At 39.6% G+C, this 23,480-nt stretch overlaps 1 protein-coding gene across 4 annotated transcripts in view; it reads right to left on the reverse strand.

Annotated features, from left to right (window-relative positions):
• npas3 (neuronal PAS domain protein 3) overlaps positions 1-23,480 on the reverse strand; it is a 374,776-nt gene that overhangs the window by 257,985 nt on the left and 93,311 nt on the right. For 3 of the 4 annotated variants that reach the window (XM_026151150.2, XM_026151151.2, XM_026151152.2), the window contains exon 2: positions 16,159-16,257. The exons of the other annotated variant lie outside the window; for it this stretch is intronic. In XM_026151150.2, coding sequence (XP_026006935.1) covers positions 16,159-16,257 — 99 coding nt within the window. The remainder of the gene's footprint in view (positions 1-16,158; positions 16,258-23,480) is intronic. 4 annotated transcript variants of the gene reach the window in all.

Genomic DNA, 23,480 nt, shown 5'->3' on the forward strand with positions numbered 1-23,480 from the left:
AACATATCATCTGCCTGATGCATCAGCTCTCAGCTCAGCCGTCTTTAGGTACATTTAATATGGCGACTAGCAGCACAAAACCATAAAAGAGAGGAAAAGATGCTCCATCTCATTATGTTTTTTTTTTCCATTTCCATTTCCAAAAACCACAAACACAAAAAAGCACTTGAAATAAACTCTCCTCCTCTGAAGAAAGCGCAGCACATCAAGGTGAACAGCAGGCTGCTTTTTGTATGCTATGTTAGGTTAAATTTAACAACGGCAACACCATAGACTACTCTCATTTGTAAAACAAACAAGGAGAACGTTTGTTTAATGTGGAATTATGCTAAACTACACTTCAGCTCAACAGGTCTGTTGCATGGATTCTGTTCTGTGGAATTTAAATTAACTTAGAGAGAAAGTGAATTCAGATCCTTTAAAAACTGCAAGAATTCAAATCTCCAAAAGCGCCTCAAATAACACTGAAAGGTATGACTGATGATTTCTTTCTTAAAGTAACAGAGAGTGGATCTGTTTTGTGGGTGAAGGAAACAAATATCCTATGAGCCTTAGTTCCTTTGCCTCTCACTGTCTCAACATTAATACAACTGAAGTAACTATATACAGCAACAACAAAAAAGCTGTGAGGATACTCCCTCCTCTCCTTAAACAGTTTAAAAGACACCTATAGGCACTCTAATGGAGCAAAACAGCAGGTTTTCTTCATGTGCACTGTGTCTCTCTAGTGCTCCTTCTTTCTCTGGGGGAAACCTCGCTGCAGTAACAAGCCTGTGCGATGCTGAAATAGTGCCGCGGGCAACAGCGAGCAGCGGCTCAGCGCAGGCAGGTGAAGACAGGGTGAAAGTCAAATCTTTTCACTGTAAACAAAAGCCCCAATATAAGCGAAAGTAAATAGATGTAGTGTGAATAAGAATGCTGGGTTGTTTGCTCGAGATTTGAGCGATTCTTTGCGGGCGCCACAGGTGGGTAGCTGTCCAATGAGGTGAGGGATTTGCTGTTATGAAGACGGATAGATGAGGAGAGGAGGGAGTTCTTGTGAGAAAAAGAGATGGGGAGAAAGGAGCCGAGATGCTATTGAACGTTTGTCAAAAATCTTAAAAAAGATGTCATTTTCAGCAGTTTCTCTCAGAGTGCTTTGGGACAAAGCCACATCACGCGTTGCCTCTCCGGTACATCACATGTCAAAGATGAGCTACACGCTGAGGCCTGTGCGAGAGGACTGAGGGATTTGTGGAAATAAAGAGTGATGCTCGCTGACAGGCTCACATGTGTTTGAGAGTCTAAAGAGGCCAAATAAAGAGTTCAGATGTTTATCTGCATGCTGCTTTGTGGTGTTATCCTCCAGGTACAGTGTAAGCCCAGTGGTGACAATAACTGCTTTGTGAAAGTGAAGCTGCCAGTAATCAAAATGGATGGGTAGGTTAGATTGTGGTGCTGTGTAAATACTGCACTCCACTGCTACAGCAGATACAAACTGATATTCCACAGGAAAGGTAATAAAAACACTAGAACAGGGAAGCATATTATTATAAGATGCCTTGCATAGCTGTGATTCAAAGACAAGAGATTTAATGTGCAAAAGTCAGTCTTCAGTTCTTTATATTTTTCTTTTAAGGAGCCAGACTTTCTTGGAATTTGTTTTAAGTGGTCTTGAGCAACAGTCCTCCAGGCTTTCGGATCGTCTTTCATTTTCAGTCAAGCCCTTATACCTGATCATTTTAGATGACCTTTTTTTTTAATTTAAGCTGTTTATGCATTAAAAAGTTACCCAAGTCAAGGGATTAACTAAAACATGCCAACAATAACAAACTTTGACAGCATATATCTGCTCCAACAAGGAGCTATTAGCCAAAAACCTGCCCAATCTCAGCATGGCCTGCAGAGGAGGACAAGTGGAGGACAAAAGAAGTGAAAGGTCTGAAATCCATCTACAGCAGATCAACAGTTTTGAAAAGTCATGACCTTAAGAAACAGAAAAAAACAATCCAGCAAAGACCAGACACATGACCTGAGAGCTGCATCTGGCCCTTCAGCTGATCCGTCTTCTGTTGGTCGGAACGTCATCGGAAGCGGTCTCAATGAAAAGGTCGCTGTCAAGAAGTCATTCTTAAGAGATACAGGGAGACAAGCCAGTGACATGCCAAATTACATAAGAACTGGACCAAAAATCAACGAAAATTGGTCTTGTAGGTCAAATTGTCATCAATATGTTTAGAGGAGGTACAACAGTGGGTGTCTGTGGCCATCTGTATAACATTTCGGGGTACATTTGAGCCAGTGGTGTTAGGATCCTATCAAATCTCTTGGAAACATAAATGAAGAAACATCAGATTTTAATCCATCGTGCAATATTGAAAAGCGTCTGATTGGTTGTGGCTTCAGGTTTTGGCACGACAATGATCCCAGACACACTTCCAGTGCAGTAATAAGAATGTTTAATGTGTAATGCCACCGTCATGGACTTGCCTGGCCAGAGCCTGGCCCTTAACATTATTTAAGCAGCGTGGGATCATCCTGACAGAGAATGGAAGAAAAGATACCCAACATCCAAAGAGGAGCTTTGAATAGTCTTTCAAGTCCTTGCAGACTATTAAAAAATTTACAACAACACTTGACTAGTTGAGACTAATTTGAAGAACAAAGGTGGTCAAACCAAATACTGAATTTTAACCTTTTTAGAATTTTACAAACTTTGTTTTATAGCAATATATGAAGAAATGAGAGGTTTGCAGAGCATTCTGGGTTGAAGACATTTATGCACTTCAGAGACTTCTTGAATGTAGCTTGTGATATTATTATTTCTGTATTTCTTCTACCAGTGCATCAGAAGTGCTGTTAAAAACATTATTTTGAGCAACCCACAGCACTGAGTCACATCATCTTATAATCCTCAGTTAAAGTAACACTGGCAAAGCCTGAAGCCTAAACTGAAGAAGATTTTTTTTTACCTCAAAGTTTCCCTCAACATCTGAAATCTGAGTTTCATCTTTAAAAAAGTACTTTTTTTTTTTTTTTTTTTTAGTACTAATAGGTTAAATAAGGCTGATCTAGACTTGTATAAATACAAATATAGCAAGAATGGAAATTATTTTTAATAATCTTCCCAAAAAGAACTGATAATATGCAAAAAAAAAAAAAGCTGCAACCCAGAGCCAAAGCTTCTAAATGTTTACTATCTCCGTTTGATTTCTTTAAGGTAAACAAGGTCTCAGGCAATATTAGCTAAAACTCATCCTGCTGATTCATTTCAAACAAACCTCATCAAGCATTCTGACTGTTGATTTCAGTGGCAATCAGACAGATGGGTCTCAAGATCAATGCTTTTGGACTACAAACATCACATCACGACTTCAAAAGATCTCTGCTCTTGCTCACTCGCTCTCTCTCTCTCTCTAACACACACACACACACACACACACACACCCTTTTCCCATGTCTAAATCTATACAATCCATTATTAACATGTTTCCTGCCAGACAAAGACACAGGTAGATGATAAAATATATTAAAAATAAAAGACATAGAAGAAAGAGTTAAATTATTGAATTTGGGTTGCTCTCATTGAAATAAAAAAGACAGAGATGGAGAGGAGAAGAATCTATATTGTGTTCTCGGGGAAGTGAGGGAAAAATCGAAGGAGAAAGTAGGTTAGAAAAGAAAGGCAAGGTGAGAGAAAGAGTGGCATCAAAGAGAGGCAGTTGAACAAAGTCAGCGACACGCCAGGAGTTGACTCATGCGACATGGGAGTGAAAAAAAAACAACCAACTAACATCAGAACACGTCACACAACTGCTCAGACAGAGACTAGGAAACAAGGTGAACTTGTCGCAAGGAAGGAGGGAAGGAACGAATGAAGGAGAGAAGTTATGGAGAAAGAAAGCGATAAAAGAAGGAAGAAAGCTATACGAAAAGTAAGTGATGGAGGAGGGGATGAAGTCGAAGGAGGGGAGAAAGAAAGGAAGTGAAGGAGGAGGAAACAAGAAAAGGAAAAAAAGGTAGACAAAGGAAATACTAGAAGAAAAGGTTTAAAAAAAGATGTGTAAAAGAAACATCTGAAAAGAAAGTATGGAAAGAAAGTTTTGGGAATAATTAACAAAAAAAGGAGAAAAACACAAAAAAAGAAAATAAATGACCTAAGAGAACAAAGAAAGGAGTGAAAAATTAAAACAAAAACTGAAAATATAAAACATTTAATTCTGAAAGTAACAGAAAAAAGATCAGAAGGGGAAATATAATTTATAATGTTTTGAAGCAGAAAGAAAAAAACGGAAAAACGGACAGAAAGAAGGAAAAATGAGGAGTACAGAAATAGGAAAATGGTACGGCACTGAACAAGGTCGACAACTGATAGGAAAGTGAAGTGGGAAAATAAGAAAATAACAGGAGGACAAGGAGAAGAAGAAAAACAGGGAGTCATAGAGGATGTGAGAGAGAACATGACCAAACGTGGAAGAAGGAAAAAAGGAGAGAAAGAAAAAACAGAAAAAGAAGTGTGGAAAAGACAGGAGGAAGAATAAATGAACATACAACAGGAAAGCAGACACAGGAGAGAAGACTGAGAGAAAAGGTCCAAGAGAGAGAGGAAAGCAAGAATGTGAAGTGGCAGAAGATGAAGAATGGAGAGAAGGATTCAAGGAAGAGGGAGAATAAAATTTAGGGGGATAACACACAGGAGAGGAGGAGGCGAAGGAGGATTTATGTGTTTTTAGAGCTGTCATTTTGAAGGACAGAGCAGGGGCGGAGCAGCACACATGCAACAGCTTGAATCTCTCTATCTGAATCTGCCTGGTTCTGTCATACAGTCCCTTTCATTCATGCTCACCATGTATGTTTACGTTGCCTCTACTTTTTGCATTATTCTGTTCTCATCGTCACTGCAGTAGCTACGTTCTTCATGCCTCCCATAAATTTCTTATGAATATTCTGCATAGGTGAGCCAGAACAGCATCGACTTAGCTCATCCCACTCGTGATCCATCACAGCTAAAGCAACAAGTTTGACCTTGACTTTGAGCACAGTTTGGGTAAAGACCCATTAGGTCATCACTGTGATTAAATTTGATTCAATTCTAATCAGCAACAGGAAAATGAGTAGTGATCTTTTTGAATTCAAGTGGAAGGGGCAGACAATAGATGGCTCGCTGTGGCGTGAGCTCATCAGTCCTTCAACTAGATGACCAGTAGGTTTCTGTAGTCTTTATAAAACTAATGATTAAATGTCCTCAATCACTGATGTCTTTGACAGCTAGCTGCCATACTCTGGACTGTGGTGCCCTTCCTAATGGATGTTGTAAATCGGCAAGGTAAAGAGGGGAACAAATCTTGCAAAATCAGCCAGATGTAGATGATACAGAAAATGAATGGCTCTACTTTATATTGGTTGTGTATGAATAGTCTTGCATGTGATCACAGGATCCAATTGATGCATAACTCTATTCAGTGCAGCTATGTGGGCTGTGGACATTATTACAAGGAATACACTGCCGGTACCACAGTGTTACTTTTTCTCTTTGTTTTTCTTGTTTTTGGACTGTTTCATCAATCCAATATTCAAACTGCTGAAGGTATGAATTAGAAACATCTCTACCTTCTACAATAGATTCCAACATGTTGCCTATTTACCATCTTCATGTTCCACCAGTACAAACTGCCAGAGGGCACACACTGCAGTAAATAACCTAAACATAACAGTGGTCTGTTATAGATTACAGTTTTTTACAGACGCTAGGACACATTTCTCAATACTTAGGTCACTTTTGCAAAACTCCTCACACAGTGAGCACAACAGAAGTCTATGTGGGCTAAACTGAGGACCAGTTATCATTGTTTTGGCACAAAATGCATTCAATGACTACATCTCTCAAATTTCATGAATTATCTTCTCACTCAGACACAACAACTGCCAAAAATCTTTGTACGTACAGGACATTTTGCATGTGCTTACATACTGTTTTCAAAACTGTTAAACTTATGGCCAAAACAATAACACAATGCAAAACTTAAAAAGACAGCAAAATTCAACAGCAATATTTTATTGAAACATATTTTAAATCTAAAAATGCAGTTTAACCAGCCACAGCTGATTCTCATTGTAGATGAACATCTACACAGCTGTTACTCCTTCAATTTTTCAACACCTTCAATTCTGGCAGCCAGAAGATTCTTTCCTAGGTGTGTTGCCCTAGATGACATAAGATGTGATGTGGATGAGAACCTGTGGCCAAATGGAGAAGACCGAGTAGATTAGCATTACTATTGTATGTGTATCAGTGGATGGTGTGTATACAAATTCTTGTATTTTGGGATTACTTAGTGCAAAAAAATAAAAATACATAAACAAATATTAACGAATTCTGCATGATGTCTGATTCATTCCAGTAACATATATTGAAATTATAAACAGAGATGTGTCCTTGTTTTACACAAGAAAACACTGTGTCATGCTACATGTTGTTAGTGTTTTTTAGGTCATTGTTTTGTGGGTGACAAAGTGTGTTTGTTGGCTGTCAACCTTTGCTAGTGTTCTGGAAGAATGAGTTTACTTGAGACCTGAATAAAGTGTTTTGGTAGTTGTAGTGCATTTTGAATGTGAAATGAACTGCTTTGCCAAGCTGACGGTCAGTTAGGAGAATTGTGTGAAGAGTTTTGCAAAAGTGACCTAAGTATTGGGAAATGTGTCCTAGCGTCTGTAAAAAACTGTAATACAGTAAGGGGTTTGGTTTATTTCAGTATTTAAAATCATACTTTTGGGATTTCAAAATCACCCGGTACAGCATAACAACAAAGAAAGCCAGTAGGAAACAAGAAACAGTGTACACTTGTCGTTTTATAACTCACCCAGGTGAAACACAGTTGCTGGCTGGATTACATTCATAAGCAATGTGCTTCTGAATGAATACCGTGGCACATTTATGAATAGCAGGAGTCGACAGGAGGTGGTGAACACAGACGAGTATACCCAACAGGCAAGAGATGCATTTTATTAGGGAGATTGTTGCCATCGTACGTTGTTTTGGGTACTGTTGCTGTTATATTTCTTAGGATGACAGTCTCAGCCAAGCAGCTTCATGTGGCTGTCGATGGTTTACCGGACCAGAATTCAGCCAAACTACCTCTCTGTCCTTCCAGTTTCTCCTCTTTTTTATTGTCTCACAACACTGAAAACACATATTCTCTCTCCTCATTTACACAGTCTCTTTATATCTTTTGAATGCCATCTTCCTGGTGTGTGTGTGTGTGTGTGTGTGTGTGTGTGTGTGTGTGTGTGTGTGTTTCTAAGAGAGGAAAGTGAGAATGGCTGCAATGCACATACTCTCCTCGGTACACCTGTCTCTTTTAGTTTACAACCACTCTGCTTATTTCCACACCCAATCATGCACGCAGTTAAAACAAACACATGCAACAGCAGCACACGCACACAACCTCACAAGCTCAAGCAGAGGTGTGCACATTATACAAATACGCATTCCCACATGCACATAATTAAAGTGACTGCACCAAACAAACCTTGTGTGGTAGTGTCTTGCCACACATACACACAACCGCATGAATACAGCTGTAAGCAGAGAAGACAGGTGGAGTGTATATCAAGGGCCACCCAGCTCCTACACCATTTATCTCAATTTCACCTTCTAGACACACGCAAGCACGCGTGCATTTAAGATTAAAAAAGCACATACACACAAGCTCAGCAGACATATAGACATTCATATACAAATTAATAGACAAGAACCAAAGTCAAATAGACACATTTTTTACTCCCCTTTCATTCTCCTACTTCTAACAGTTTAGTAAAATCCTGATGTTGGGTTATGTATAAATAAAAACATCTCATTTTGGAACTGCCTGAAACGCACAGAGTCGTTTAAATTTGTCATTTACTGTCAAGCCGAACTTTTGGTGTTTCTAGAAGCCCTACATGGTGTTAAGCCCATCCTATAATGAGCTATTAACTGCCGTCTCCTTTCAGCTCTCTGCCCGACTCCGACACAAATCCCCCCTTTATTCTCCAGTACTGTAATCCACCACTCGCACCCACACAATAATACACAGAACTCGAGACACAATACACCAGGCCTCAGTTCACTTCCTGGTGTCAAATCCCCTTCTTCTCACTGCTCACTTACAAAGACGGTAGAAGAGGGAAGGGTGGAGAGGATGAACTATCGAAAAAGAATAATGCAGTTTTATGGCAGTACACAAACACACGAGGATAATCAGACTGAGCTTTGACATTCATACTCACATATATAGACAGCATTTGTGAATTTGCTGTTACAGCTTTTTAAGCAGTTTATATAAAAGCAGCAATTTGGGAACCACCAATTAGTGAAGTCCTGTCTTGAAACCTTTATTTAACCACCTTGAACCATTACCATCTCAGAGCTTTAGTGGAGTGTGTGTCAAGTAAGAAGAAACAGAGGACGACTGTATGCTCATATGGTAGTGATTGACAGTCCTTGTCAATACAACCTGAAGCATGGGCTGTTACACTCCTTTTTAACTCTAAGAGGGCTGTAACTTAAAAAAATCACTGTCATGCTATATTAAATAAGGCTTGAAATTAGTGATTTAGACCAGCGGTCCCCAACCCCCGGGCCTTGGACCGGTACTGGTCCGTGAGTCGTTTGGTACCGGGCCGCGAGAGTTGAGGCTCAGGTGTGAAATGTATGGTTTTCAGGGTTTTTAATCGGTTTTCAGCGTTATTTTGTTATCGTTTTTATCGTTAACTCGGTTTTCCTGGGTCTTTTCACGTGTGTTATGAATAAATCTTCTTTTTTTCGGTACCGGTACTAGTTTTATTTTGTTGTATTTATCCGCAACACTTTAAAGGCCGGTCCGTGAAAATATTGTCGGGCATAAACCGGTCCGTGGCGCAAAAAAGGTTGGGGACCGCTGATTTAGACCATAATCCCATCAGGAAAGTGTTTACTGACGTCTTAGTTCACACAGAAGTGAAGCCTGTAATAGTTGTTGTCTCCCTGACTTCTATACAATCAAATTTATTTGAGCAATGAAATGAGTCGGCCAACAAGATGCAAGTTATTAGAAAAGAATGCCAGTTTAAGACACTTCTGTATTGGCTTCAGTTGGCTTTTTAAAATTAACATTATCTGGTTAAAACAGAACCAGGAAAACCAGAAACGGCTACAATGTCATAAAAACAAAAACAAGTAGTTTGCATCGAAAATCAAAGGACTTAAAAAGGTGCAAATCATGACATTAATGAAACTGTTCTGTCTCTTCTGTGTTGACTTTAGGGTCATTTTATAGAACATTTTGTGCCCAGCCAGTTGCCTGAAAATGTTAAGGTCCATAGCTAATTGCTGTGAAATTGCAGCTTCATATATTATATACTTTTCAACACACACACGCACACACACACACACACATACAGTGGGGCAAAAAAGTATTTAGTCAGCCACCGATTGTGCAAGTTCCCCCACTTAAAATGATGACAGAGGTCAGTAATTTGCACCAGAGGTAAATTTCAACTGTGAGAGACAGAATGTGAAAAAAAAATCCATGAATCCACATGGTAGGATTTGTAAAGAATTTGTTCGTAAATCAGGGTGGAAAATAAGTATTTGGTCACCTCAAACAAGGAAAATCTCTGGCTCTCACAGACCTGTAACGTCTTCTGTAAGAAGCTTTTCTGTCCCCCACTTGTTACCTGTATGAATGGCACCTGTTTGAACTCATCATCTGTATAAAAGACACCTGTCCACAGCCTCAAACAGTCAGACTCCAAACTCCGCCATGGCCAAGACCAAAGAGCTTTCGAAGGACACCAGGAAAAGTATTGTAGACCTGCACCAGACTGGGAAGAGTGAATCTACAATAGGCAAGCAGCTTGGTGTGAAAAACCAACTGTGGGAGCAATCATCAGAAAATGGAAGACATACAAGACCACTGATAATCTCCCTCGATCTGGGGCTACACGCAAGATCTCATCCCGTGGGGTCAAAATGATGATGAGAACGGTGAGCAAAGATCCCAGAACCACACGGGGGGACCTGGTGAATGACCTGCAGAGAGCTGGGACCAAAGTAACAAAGGTCACCATCAGTAACACACTACAACGGCAGGGAATCAAATCCCGCAGTGCCAGACGTGTTCCGCTGCTGAAGCCAGTGCATGTCCAGGCCCGTCTGAAGTTTGCCAGAGAGCACATGGATGATACAGCAGAGGATTGGGAGAATGTCATGTGGTCAGATGAAACCAAAGTAGAACTTTTTGGTATAAACTCAACTCGTCGTGTTTGGAGGAAGAAGAATACTGAGTTGCATCCCAAGAACACCATACCTACTGTGAAGCATGGGGGTGGAAACATCATGCTATGGGGCTGTTTTTCTGCCAAGGGGACAGGACGACTGATCCGTGTTAAGGACAGAATGAATGGGGCCATGTATCGTGAGATTTTGAGCCAAAACCTCCTTCCATCAGTGAGAACTTTGAAGATGAAACGAGGCTGGGTCTTCCAACATGACAATGATCCAAAACACACCGCCCGGGCAACAAAGGAGTGGCTCCGTAAGAAGCATTTGAAAGTTCTGGAGTGGCCTAGCCAGTCTCCAGACCTCAACCCCATAGAAAAGCTGTGGCGGGACTTGAAAGTCCGTGTTGCTCGGCGACAGCCCCAAAACATCACTGCTCTCGAGAAGATCTGCATGGAGGAATGGGCCAAAATACCAGCTACTGTGTGTGCAAACCTGGTAAAGACCTATAGTAAACGTTTGACCTCTGTTATTGCCAACAAAGGTTATGTTACAAAGTATTGAGTTGTATTTTTGTTATTGACCAAATACTTATTTTCCACCCTGATTTACGAATAAATTCTTTACAAATCCTACCATGTGGATTCATGGATTTTTTTTTCACATTCTGTCTCTCACAGTTGAAGTGTACCTCTGGTGCAAATTACTGACCTCTGTCATCATTTTAGGTGGGGGAACTTGCACAATCGGTAGCTGACTAAATACTTTTTTGCCCCACTGTATATTAGGGGTGCAACGATATTCGTATCGATATTGAACCGTTCGATACAGTGCTTTCGGTTCGGTACGCATATGTATCGAACAATACAACATTTGTAATTTATTTTATCAACTTTCCTTCTGACGATGCTGTCTGTGTTGAGCGCTCAGTGGATCTGCGCTCGACAGTGCAGCCTAGGCGGAGTAGTCGAACGCAGATTCACTAAGCGCAGGGCAATCTAGCGAGACAGAAGTTAAGCTCTCGTTGCAACATGGCAAATTGAACCTCCCCCATCCTCATTCAGATCTGGCGTTTGGAACTATTTTGGTTTTCATGTGAGTATGACCCTGAAGGTAAGCACGTCATGGACTAAAGTAAAACAGTATGTCGGATGTGCCACGCAATGCTCAATTACATTGGTAGGAACTAGTGCGTTAGCGCAGTTAGCTCGTTAACGTGTTGGCCGTCCAGCCCCACGCACAGGGCGATCCGCAGTAGCTCGTTAATGGAGATTTGCCGTGTTGTGGCGTTTTAACGAGATTAACGCAGCACTAGTGGGAACACAACGAATATGACTGCACATTTACTCCGACATCATCCTAGTGCAAAGACAAAAACAACAAGCACGCATGCTACAAACTTTACCCGAGTCATTTAGACAGCCGTTAGCACATGATTCTCCTTATGGGGACCTGATATGTTTAATATGCTGCTGAGAATATAGCCCAGAAGAAGCGTGTAGTATAGCTTTTATTTTGGAAAGAGCCATTTCTCTGTAATAAACTCTCTTTTCCAAAGATGAGTGATTTCTCAATCAGATAGATTTATTATTTTATCCCTTTGTTGTTTCAGCAACATTAAATTTAAAAACTGTACTTTTGAGTTAAAATATATATTTATAATTTTAATAAATGACAAATTAAAAAGGCATGAACATTTTTTTGTATCGAAAAAATATCGAACCGTGACACCAAAGTATCGAACCGAACCGAACCGTGAATTTTGTGTATCGTTGCACCCCTAATATATATATATATTAGGGGTTGCAAGGAGAGTTTAACTTCTGCCTTGCTAGCTTGTCCTGTGCTCTTCCTTCTGACTATGCTGTCTGTGTTGAGCGCTCAGTGGATCTGCGCTCGACAGTGCAGCCTAGGCGGAGTAGTCGAACGCAGATTCACTGAGCGCTCAACACAGACAGCATCGTCAGAAGGAAAGTTGATAAAATAAATTACAAATGTTGTATTGTTCGATACATATGCGTACCGAACCGAAAGCACTGTATCGAACGGTTCAATATCGATACGAATATCGTTACACCCCTAATATATATATATATATATATATATATACACATACTAGGGGTGCAACGATACACAAAATTCACAGTTCAGTTCGGTTCGATCCTTTGGTGTCACGGTTCGATATTTTTTCGATACAAAAAAAATGTTCATGCATTTTTTATTTGTCATTTATTAAAATTATAAATATAGATTTTAACTCAAAAGTACAGTTTTTAAATTTAACCCTAACCCTTGTGCGTGTTTTTTATTTTGACAGCGAATGCGCACCTGCGGACCACTTATGTGCAGCCCTGGTTATTTAGCTCATCATATTGCAGCCACAGAAATTCTTTTGTCCATGAAACCATAAAGCTGCACTTTCTTTTTGCCTTATAGTCTGATTTGTCATAACTTCTCCGTTTTGTGGTAAGCTTTTCTTTGGCTGTCACTTCTTCACCCTGACCTGTCTTATTTGGCTCAGCAGAACTGAAATGCTTTTACACATGCACTCACATAAGCTCAGCGATTCTCTGCGCGATCAACCTCTCACATGTTTAAGCTGCGGGAGATTTCACTTGTCATGTTTGCATAGTAAGCTAACGATTAATAAGACGATGTCAGAGGAATTGGTGCACAAATTATCATCACTCACAGATCAGTGCTGTCGCTCTCTATACACAGTTCACACGATTGCAAAGTGAAAGCAAAAAAACAAGCGCAAATTCAAACGCGACTTCAATATGTCACATATTGACAGTGGCTCACCGATGCCAATGACATAATTACCCAGCTACATTTCTGAAAGAATGCAAAAGCATTGACATATATTTTTCCTACAATAGCCCGACGGGCAGGGAAGAGATAGATTTTGGTAGCCCGACTGAAAAAATCGCTAGCTCCGGGACGTCGGGCTAGCGATATTGCGAGCCCTGTATCTGATTGAGGAATCACATCATCTTTGGAAAAGAGAGTTTATTACAGAGAAATGGCTCTTTCCAAAATAAAAGCTATACTATCCGCTTCTTCTGGGCTATATTCTCAGCAGCATAAGGAGAATCATGTGCTAACAGCTGTCTAAATGACTCGGCTAAAGTTAGTAGCATGCTTGTTGTATTTGTCTTTGCACTAGGATGATGTCGGCGTAAATGTGCAGTCATATTCGTTGTGTTCCCACTAGTGCTTTCAGGTTAATCTCGTTGAAATGACCTTAACGCCACAACACGGCAAATCTCCGTTAACGAGCTACCGCCGATCGCTCCGTGCATGGGGCTAGACGGCCAACACGTTAACGAGCTAACTGCGCTAACACACTAGTTCACACCAATGTAATTGAGCATTGCATGGCACATCCAACATACTGTTTTACTTTAGTCCATGACTCGCTTACCTTCAGGGTCATACGTCACATGAAAACCAAAATAATTCCAAACGCCAGATCTGAATGAGGTTCAATTTGCCTGTTACAAGGAGAGCTTAACTTCTGTCTCGCTAGCTTGCCCTGCGCTCTTCCTTCTGACTATGCTGTCTGTGTTGAGCGCTCAGTGAATCTGCATTCGACTACTCCGCCTAGGCTGCACTGTCGAGCCTAGGTGGAGTAGTCGAATGCAGATTCACTGAGCGCTCAACACAGACAGCATCGTCAGAAGGAAAATTGATAAAATAAATTACAAATGTTGTATTGTTCGATACATATGCGTACCGAACCGAAAGCACTGTATCGAACGGTTCAATATCGATACGAATAGCGTTGCACCCCTAATATATACACATACATACACATATTTAAGTGGTCTGTTGACCCACTCCCAGTATGATTTTTGGCACTTTTGACATTTGAGGTAATGTTTGAGGTAATGTTTGAACACGGAAATCTCAACTATTAAAGATAAAGGCCTGAAAGTTTCACTGGTATTTCTTAACATCAAAATCAATCACAATCTGTCATTTGGGTACAGACACATCAGAAAATCTCTGGATTTTGGCTTTCAAGTCATCCTGCAAAGTTTCATATTTAAGCACACACTAATGAAAATTACAAAAGCCAAATTGTGACAATATCTCAATGACATATAGTTGAATTTCACAATAATTCAAATAGAGCATGTGGAATACTTTATTATATGAACTTCTTAGACATAAAAATTAAGAAAAGGCTATATTCTTTCAACTGCCATTGTTAATTAATCATATATAACAAATTGTGGAACAACAACAAAAACTTCAGTAGGTAGTCTATTTGTATCTGAAGAGAAGTTTTATTCTAGTGACCTATTCTACTACTATCCTACTGCCCTGGAGGTCTCTTAACCTGCATTATAAGACTTCCAGTAGGTTTTACAAATGGAAGGTAGAGTAGGTCTCAAAAAGGAAAAATAGTTACATATTTAACAAAGTTCATTATTTTTGCAGTTATAATTTGCACACTATCTGGAAATCCTAGAATTGTTTACTAATATTTTTTTTTGTCACTGAACTTATATTTGCTCAGTCCAGCATAAAAGGTTAAATAGCAGTTTTTTTTTTTCTCAGAGTAGAGCTGCTGATCCTCCACATCGAAAGGAGCCAGTTGAGGTGGTTCGGGCATCTGACAAGGATGCCTCCTGGGCGGCTCCTGGGTGAGGTGTTCTGGGCAGGGAGGGAGGCCTGGGCTGCTCTGCTCAGGCTGCTGCCCCCATGACCCGGCCCCGGATAAGCGGATGTGAATACGTGGATGGTTTGTTTACTTTTTTGTGTTTTTTATGAGTGTGCGTTCAAATATAGATTTTCCTATTTATTGGTCCAACATTACAGATCCTGGTTTATTTTAATGGTAGGAAAGATCAGTGAAAATTTCAGGCATTTTTTATAGTTTTTGAGATATTCATGTTCAAAAATTGCTTCAAATGTCAAAGTGTAAAAAAAATGTTGGAACTAGACCATTTTTCAAAAACATATCTTGAAAACGTGTATTTTTTCAATATATGTAAAAAGTTTCACAGCAAACATCTTTGCCCAGACTTTGAACCATGAAACTTTCAGGCAAATTGGAGATGGTGGAGCAGAAGGCCCACATTCACTTTGGATGTTATGACGCTTTGTTCATTTTTTCTAGTTAGTTCAAAATAATATTTGATGGCATAGTAAATTCCTTGTTGCTGACCTGTGGGAAATAGATGTACAATTCCCAGAAAATGACTAAATGAAATGCAATTTTTGGATGCAGAACATTAACCCTGGGTGATACTTTGATACCTGGCTTTAGCAAATAAGTCATTTTGGGGTATCAGTTCAACTTTTCTCTAGAGGTAGCAGTTCTTTACAACAGTGATGCAACCAATGCCCAACAAGATGGAGCTGTTCAGTTTTTCCAAAACTGACAATATGTATGACTGTCTGCATGGAATTCATCAGGGTTATTCTTATGCAACATAATACGTCAGGTAAAATGAGGCCAGAGGATCCCTGATGCCAGAAATTGAGTTGGGTGCCAGCACAAGTGAATCAAAGCAAAAATGTCTTCCAAAGAACCAGTCACATCAGTGCTGGAAGTCGTTCCATTTTAAGGCCTATCCTGGAATGAAATTGAATGGAACAAGTTGAATTGGTGATCCTTACGTCTTTAACGTCTTAGAAATTCAGCTGCAAATTAAATGGCAATGCATGAAAACGAACGTACATCCCTTCCTTTTAATGCTACTGAGACAAATCTGTATATGAACCAACAACAATAAAACAACAGTAAAAAGGGTTTGGCAATCCATTCATACCACTCTTTGTTGATGACACACACACACACACACACACACACACACACACACACACACACACACACACACACACACACACACACACACACACAGGGAAGTTATACTACTGGTTTTGCTACTGCTACTGCTACAAGGAGCACACACAAACGTTACCATGGTGAGGAGGTATGCTGCTGGCCGGCCAGGTGAAGGGTCTTGGGCCGGGCGGCGGAGCAGCTGCCTGCATTAGCTGGCCGCTCCCAGTAGGGGTCACTGCGAAACACACAAAAAAAACGTGAAGAGGTTCTTTAACGACAGCCACATGAAAAAAGGAGAAGAAGAAGAAGTGGGAGTAAAAACAAGACTTAAATGAAGAATAAGAGGGAGAAAACAGGAAAATCAAATGAACAAAGACAAAAACGTAGGAGCAGAGCATAGGAACCAAAGACAAAATAACCATACAAAGCACAGTGCAAATGTCATGGAAAATCAGAGAATTAGATGCAAAATATATTCTGCAGATAAGCAGTAGGTAAATGATAATTTGGCAGTTCATGTGAAAAAATAATGAAAGATTGGGCATTTCCAGCTCAGTGGACAACAAACTGTGGACCTCTCAGTCTCAAGTCTATATGAAAATAACACTCAAAAAAGAATCCAAATACTTTGTTTAATTACTCATAAACAGGCAGCTGCGATAGCTGCGGGAATATCTTTAACATAGAGGGTCCTGCAGATGTGATGTAATATGGCGATATCTGTGTGAACTGGGGGTAGCACACTCAGCATTATCAGGACCACAAATGCTATCAGCACCCATATGAAAAAGGTTGCTATAAATGATATATGGTGCAAATATTAAATATACTATGTCAACTTATGTGATATTTCCCCCCCAAAAATAAGTTTAGTACTTAAAAGCACAATATTTACCTATGAAAGAATAGACATCTCAGAAAGCAATAAATGTAGGCTACACACTTATACATGTGGTACTGGCTAACAGGAAAACTAAATTTCCATAACAGATGTTTTCCATAACAAGTTAACGATATGTTGGTAACTTTGCTGCAAAAATATTACCGTACTGGCATTGAATCACGGTGTGTGATGACTTACTACTCTGTTATTTAACCGCCACAAACAATCCAGCATCAGCACAGCAGAGTAAATTAATGTACTTTAGTAATACAGTGCGAGTTTATCTGCAAACTTTACTTCCCTTAACACGAGTCACTTTGGGGTTTTTGTAGCTTCTTCTTTCAGGCATTGGAAGAGCGACTCACTGAGTCAACAGATGCAGTCAGTCTGTTTTTACTTTGTTGCATGAACAACTGGAGGCAGACCAACTGTTTAATTCGTTTATTTACCCGTCTTTTTTATTCTTTTTTTATATCCTTCTGCTGCTACTTCTCCACTTTCCATGCATTTGAGCTTAGCTAGCTTAGCTAGCTCCACAGTGAAGCTGCGTTACTTCCTCGTCTTACACGTGTTTCATCAAGTTTGTTGCTGATCTGAATGCGTGACTGAAGTTTGAAAGTTTGACATGTGATCAAACTGCTTCCTGTGTGTCAGTGATACTTTTTTAGGATCTACTTTAAAAAAGGCACAACACGTATTTCACTATAGAATGTGCAAAGATGGTCCAGTCATCCATTTTCTGCTGCTTATCTGGGACCAGTTTGCAGAGGCAGCAAGCACAGAGCCATAGACTTTCCTGTGTGTCATGACTAACCCTCCTCAATCCGCCTGTCAATCCCTCGCGGCTCTCACTTGTGAACAAGACCCACACATACTTAAACTATTCCACTTGGGCCACCAACTCACCTATTTTCTAAATAAAATCCCCCAAATCTAACTGCCACACAGGGCAATTACTTACAGTCTTTCTTACAGTGTTAACATCATGTACCCTCTACAAGAAGCCACACTAATTAAGGGGAGACAAAACTGTAAAGTTGGATGATAAAGGTTAAAAATAAAAAAGTATGACAGCGAAAGGTTTTTAAATCACACTCAAGTGCAAACATTTACATTCAAGGGGGCTTTAAATATGCCACAAAACAATGTGGCAACACATATTTAACACTATTTAACACTCTTTTGTTTGCTTAGAATATAATCGCTTATTTCAGATGTATTTCAAGATGTATCTCCCACCATGACTGGTCGCCTAAAACTTCCTGCCCTTGGAAACAGTCAAAAAAAACCCAAACTAACCTGCAGTTTGGTGGCAGATTTTATTTATTTATTTCTTTTCTTTTTGAAAAGCTAAATGTTGCCGATTGGGACTCAACGGGCAGGCAAAGTGACACCGGAGTCAAATACAAAATACAAAGCAGCCCCAAAGTGACTGTCTATAAACAGTGAATTATTTGAATTTTACACACCCACCAAAGACAGGCTGTCAAAACCCATGCCGGAATGGATTTTTCATACTGAGAAAGGGAGCGAGGGAGAGCCAAGGAGAATAAAAGAGAGAAGGAAAAAAAAACAGGAGGCAGAAAGAGGGAGAGAGACTCTGGAAGACACAGGAAGGAGGAGGAGAGAGCGAGAGGGAGACGCAGTGAAGCGATGCTGGCTTGCAGGAGAACATTAGCTGCACTGTGTAGCGCACCATAAAACCATTGACATTGTCGGTCTTGCTTTGTGGACAAGTATTATTGTAAAACACAGTTTTCTGAGGCGAGCCGGCCGCTATTGTTCTTGTCAGAGGGTGAAGCGAGGGCACCGCCGGCATAACTTATTTCAGTTTAAAGCTACCGGAGAAGGCAGCGAGAGTTGGTTTTCAAATTAAACGACTGCGATGTAAGTCCAGAGATTGTATTACTTTTAGATTTGATCTCTCGATGCATGACTAGGAAACAGATCGCTTCTGTTGTGGGGGAAGGGGAAAAAAACAATAAAAGATAAGAAGAGCGCTGTCATCTGCAAGAAGAAAAGCAGGTTTGTTCTGTCACTGAGGTCGGTGTACTTTGTTGATTATACAGCAGGCTTTAAGCAGGTTTCAAGAGACACAGAGTCTGACTCGGCACAGAGACTACCATGTTAAGTTCCAGTCCATGTAACGGGCACGAGAAGATTCTAGGAGTTTTGTGCAATGTGTTGTGTCATGACTCACATTATATATTAAAAACAACAGGAGTAAAATATGACATCTGCCTGCTCCAAATCTCTTAGGGTAAATGAAAAGCTGCTTTACTCAGTTGTCCTTGTGATTGCCTTTGCTTGATGGATATTCTTAAAACCTGTAAACATTTATCTCGGTGACACTGAGTCCATCAATTTCTTTGGAGTTTTCACTTGTCAAGGTCATTGACTCTGATCTCATCAATATCCTTATACAAGCAGGGAATCAAATGGTTCTTAATAATGTAAATGCATCACAGTAGTTCAATACAAGTGATGCTTGTATTGAACTACAAGTGATGGAGGTCTGGAATGCTGCAGAGCCTTTTAGCGTCTTTTAGCTCCTAATTTTGGTAAATATACTCTTTTTTGCTTCCAGTCTTTTCATTAAAGTCTCTAATAAACCTTCTTCATGTGCTCAACATCAGACTGCAGTTAAGCAGTTAAGGACGAATGACTAAAGAAAGAGAAAATGTAATTACATACCACAGCTAAATGAAAAGTCACTGTTGACTTGCTGTAGACAAAGTATGTTTTATTTCACTTGCATGTCTTTTTTGCACACTTTTAACTTACAAGGCTTTGAAAATATGTGTTTGTCTATATGGCCAATTTAAAAGGTGATAAGAGAGTAGCCAGCTAGAAGCATGTGTGACTTTTAATGCTAATAACGCTCAAGAATTTGTCCATCAATTCCATGAATAAGAATCAGAAAACATGTATCCTTAGTTTTGTGTTTTTGTTATCACTGTAGCACTTCCTGGTTTGGACCCAATCAGAAGACCAGAATGAAAAGCTTTTTTTTCCACAGATACTTTTATTCGAGATCCTACCTGCACAGTTTCAGTGAACAATATTGCTCAACTCAGAAAATCATAGTAAAAAAGTTGCACAATGTTTTCAGACTGAATGTAATCCCAGATAAAACAACAACTATACGTGACTGGTTTTCAGACCCACCAATAACAATTCAGTCTGGTACTGTAGCTACAAGTGAATGTAGAATAAGCTTACCCCTCCTGTTATATTATTTCATCAGCTGGTACAATCCAGACAGTGTAGCCAATCATCAACAAATTGACATACATGTGCCAAAAAAATGAACTTTTTCTCTTATTTCTTCAACAAAAGTAACTATTAGTCCTTCTTTCTATTTCTTTCTTTTTTTCTTTCTTTCTTTCTTTTTTACATTTTGAAAGTTTTAGCAAGATTGTTAATTGTTTATAATATCTCTCACACCATACAATTCCCAGGCTGACCAAATGCTGACATTTTGTCCCAGACACTGGAATGTCAGAGATGCACATGAGGTGTTGTTTGGCATCAGCGCCACACCAGCTGCGGCAATATTAGACACCGAGTGACATATGGAGTAGCATATGGGCTGTCTCATGTTCGAAACTGTGACAAAGTCGAGATATTGAGAAAGGTTGGTTATTGACGGTATAAATCAGATCACTCAGAAAACCAGATTTTGAATCCCATTACTTTTTTATTGTTTCACTTTCCCTCCACTGTAGTGAGGTTTACGTTGTGATAAGGAAAGGTTTGCATTAAAATAGAATAGTAGATTATCAAAAATGAGATTTCTACACGATATCAGCCATGGTTCGGGCTAACAACAACCGGGCTATGGTGCTTCTGTTAAGACAAAGAAAGAATTTACTACGCATGATGAAAATGATGCAAAAAAGGGGGGGGAGGGGGATCCTTTCCATGTTTTTTATGTGAGATTAAGGGACTCGGACTGTCTGCACTGTATGTGAGTTTTGAAGGGAAAAAAGAGTTTTGAGAAAATGCACTGACTTTATTTAACAGGTACAATCAGTGGAAATGAGGTGGAAATGAATTTGTGCATGATACTGCTGAGTGGGTGAAATTTACTGCATAATGTAATACTTCAAAGTCAAGAAAAATTGAACTTGGGAATTTTTATCAGAATTTCAAGGAAACACTTCACTTTATGAATTATTTTATAAGCTTAAACTTTTTTTTTCTTAAATGTGTTAACAAGGACTTACCTAATGACTATTACAGTTTTTTACAGACGCTAGGACACATTTCTCAATACTTAGGTCACGTTTGCAAAACTCCTCACACAGTGAGCACAACAGAAGTCTATGTGGGCTAAACTGAGGATCAGTTATCATTGTTTTGACACAAAATGCATTCAATGACTACATCTCTCAAATTTCATGAATTATCTTCTCACTCAGACACAACAACTGCCAAAAATCTTTGTACGTACAGGACATTTTGCATGTGCTTACATACTGTTTTCAAAACTGTTAAACTTATGGCCAAAACAATAACACAATGCAAAACTTGAAAAGAGCAAAATTCAACAGCAATATTTTATTGAAACATATTTTAAATCTAAAATTGCAGTTTAACCAGCCACAGCTGATTCTCATTGTAGATGAACATCTACACAGGTGTTACTCCTTCAATTTTTCAACTCCTTCAATTCTGGCAGCCAGAAGATTCTTTCCTAGGTGTGTTGCCCTAGATGACATAAGATGTGATGTGGATGAGAACCTGTGGCCAAATGGAGAAGACCGAGTATATTAGCATTACTATTGTATGTGTATCAGTGGATGGTGTGTATACAAATTCTTGTATTTTGGGATTTCTTAGTGCAAAAACATAAAAATACATAAACAAATATTAACGAATTCTGCATGATGTCTGATTCATTCCAGTAACATACATTGAAATTCTAAACAGAGATGTGTCCTTGTTTTACACAAGAAAACACTGTGTAATGCTACATGTTGTTAGTGTTTTTTAGGTCATTGTTTTGTGGGTGACAAAGTGTGTTTGTCGGCTGTCAACCTTTGCTAGTGTTCTGGAAGAATGAGTTTACTTGAGACCTGAATAAAGTGTTTTGGTAGTTGTAGTGCATTTTGAATGTGAAATGAACTGCTTTGCCAAGCTGACGGTCAGTTAGGAGAATTGTGTGAAGAGTTTTGCAAAAGTGACCTAAGTATTGTGAAATGTGTCCTAGCGTCTGTAAAAAACTGTAATGAATGTTTCCCCTGTAATTAGTATACAAAATAGTGTAGGCCTTTTTGGTGGTACACCAAGACCCTTAAAAGAGGTGGTGCCAAATAAGTCAACACACAAACATGTCAAAGTCCTCAGGATCCTAACAGCGCCTCAAAAAAGTCTCAGTCAGGTATTCTTTACATGAATACTCCTGCTTTTGCTCCTCCTTCAATATACAATATACAGGTAACGGATTCAGCTTCATCCCAAGAGTACCTGGGCTCCACCTTAGGGTATATTCACATTAGACTATGTGCCGGATGCACAGCCAATCACTATGTACCACTGAATACAGTGCAGCTGGACTCGGGTATGGTGTGATTATCACCATGTTCACTATATATTGCCTTCATCACTGACAGCTGATTCCATAAAAATTGCTTTTTTTAAGTCATTAACAAATATGTGAGAGAGGACAGTGTGCCACCATTTCTAGTCCAGTATAGGAAGAACACTCATGATCGGCTCGGTACATTTGAGTTGGGTTAGGTGTTACAGGCAACATCTCGGGACATGCATAATCCTCACTTTTCTATTTTTGCTGCTCACCTTCATTTTATATCCTTAAATCTTTCTTTCGTCTTTTCTTTTTTTTCATATCGTTGTATCTTTACTCCTCATTCAAACAATCAAGCCAATCCTTTGTTTCCCATTAGTCTCTATTACAACTCCTCCAATCTTACATATTTTACTGTCCACATCCCTCTTTCAATTCAGGAACAGTTTTTTGCAGTCAAACTTACATCTTTAAAGTCACATTTTAGCCCTTCTTCCTTCCATCTTTTTCTCCGGATATTCCTGTGCTACATTTTTTTCTTCTGACCCTCGTCCTTGTGCCCAACTAACCTGCTTTTACATGCACGCCTTTATGTCCATCTTAACACAGTGGCCTCTTTCTCACATCCTTAAAAATCTTATTCCAGTCTTTCTTTTTCTCTTTACCTAAATTGTTGCGTATCACTCCATCCTTCCCTTCTCTCTCACTTTTCTCTTTTTTTATCCATTCATTCCTGAATGTTGGCTTCAGGTTTCTTGCTGTCATTTTGGAAAGTAGACGGAGTAACCGTGCTGCATCAAACACGAGCACAGAAAATCAACTATATGCGTACGCATTAAATAACCAGTACAACTTTAGGCACACACTAATGGCGCAGCACCTCACAGAGACGTGCACTTGCATTGTGTCACACACCAACATGCACAAGCAGAAATTCAATAACCTGAGTATAAACACATTTGCTGGCTCACGCACACCAGTGCATGCACGCACAAAGACAGACTCATGGGTAAATGCACACTGAGATGCACGTAAGCAAGTA

The sequence above is a fragment of the Astatotilapia calliptera genome, chromosome 19, assembly GCF_964374335.1.
Source record: "Astatotilapia calliptera chromosome 19, fAstCal68.1, whole genome shotgun sequence".
Classification (NCBI taxonomy): domain Eukaryota; kingdom Metazoa; phylum Chordata; class Actinopteri; order Cichliformes; family Cichlidae; genus Astatotilapia; species Astatotilapia calliptera.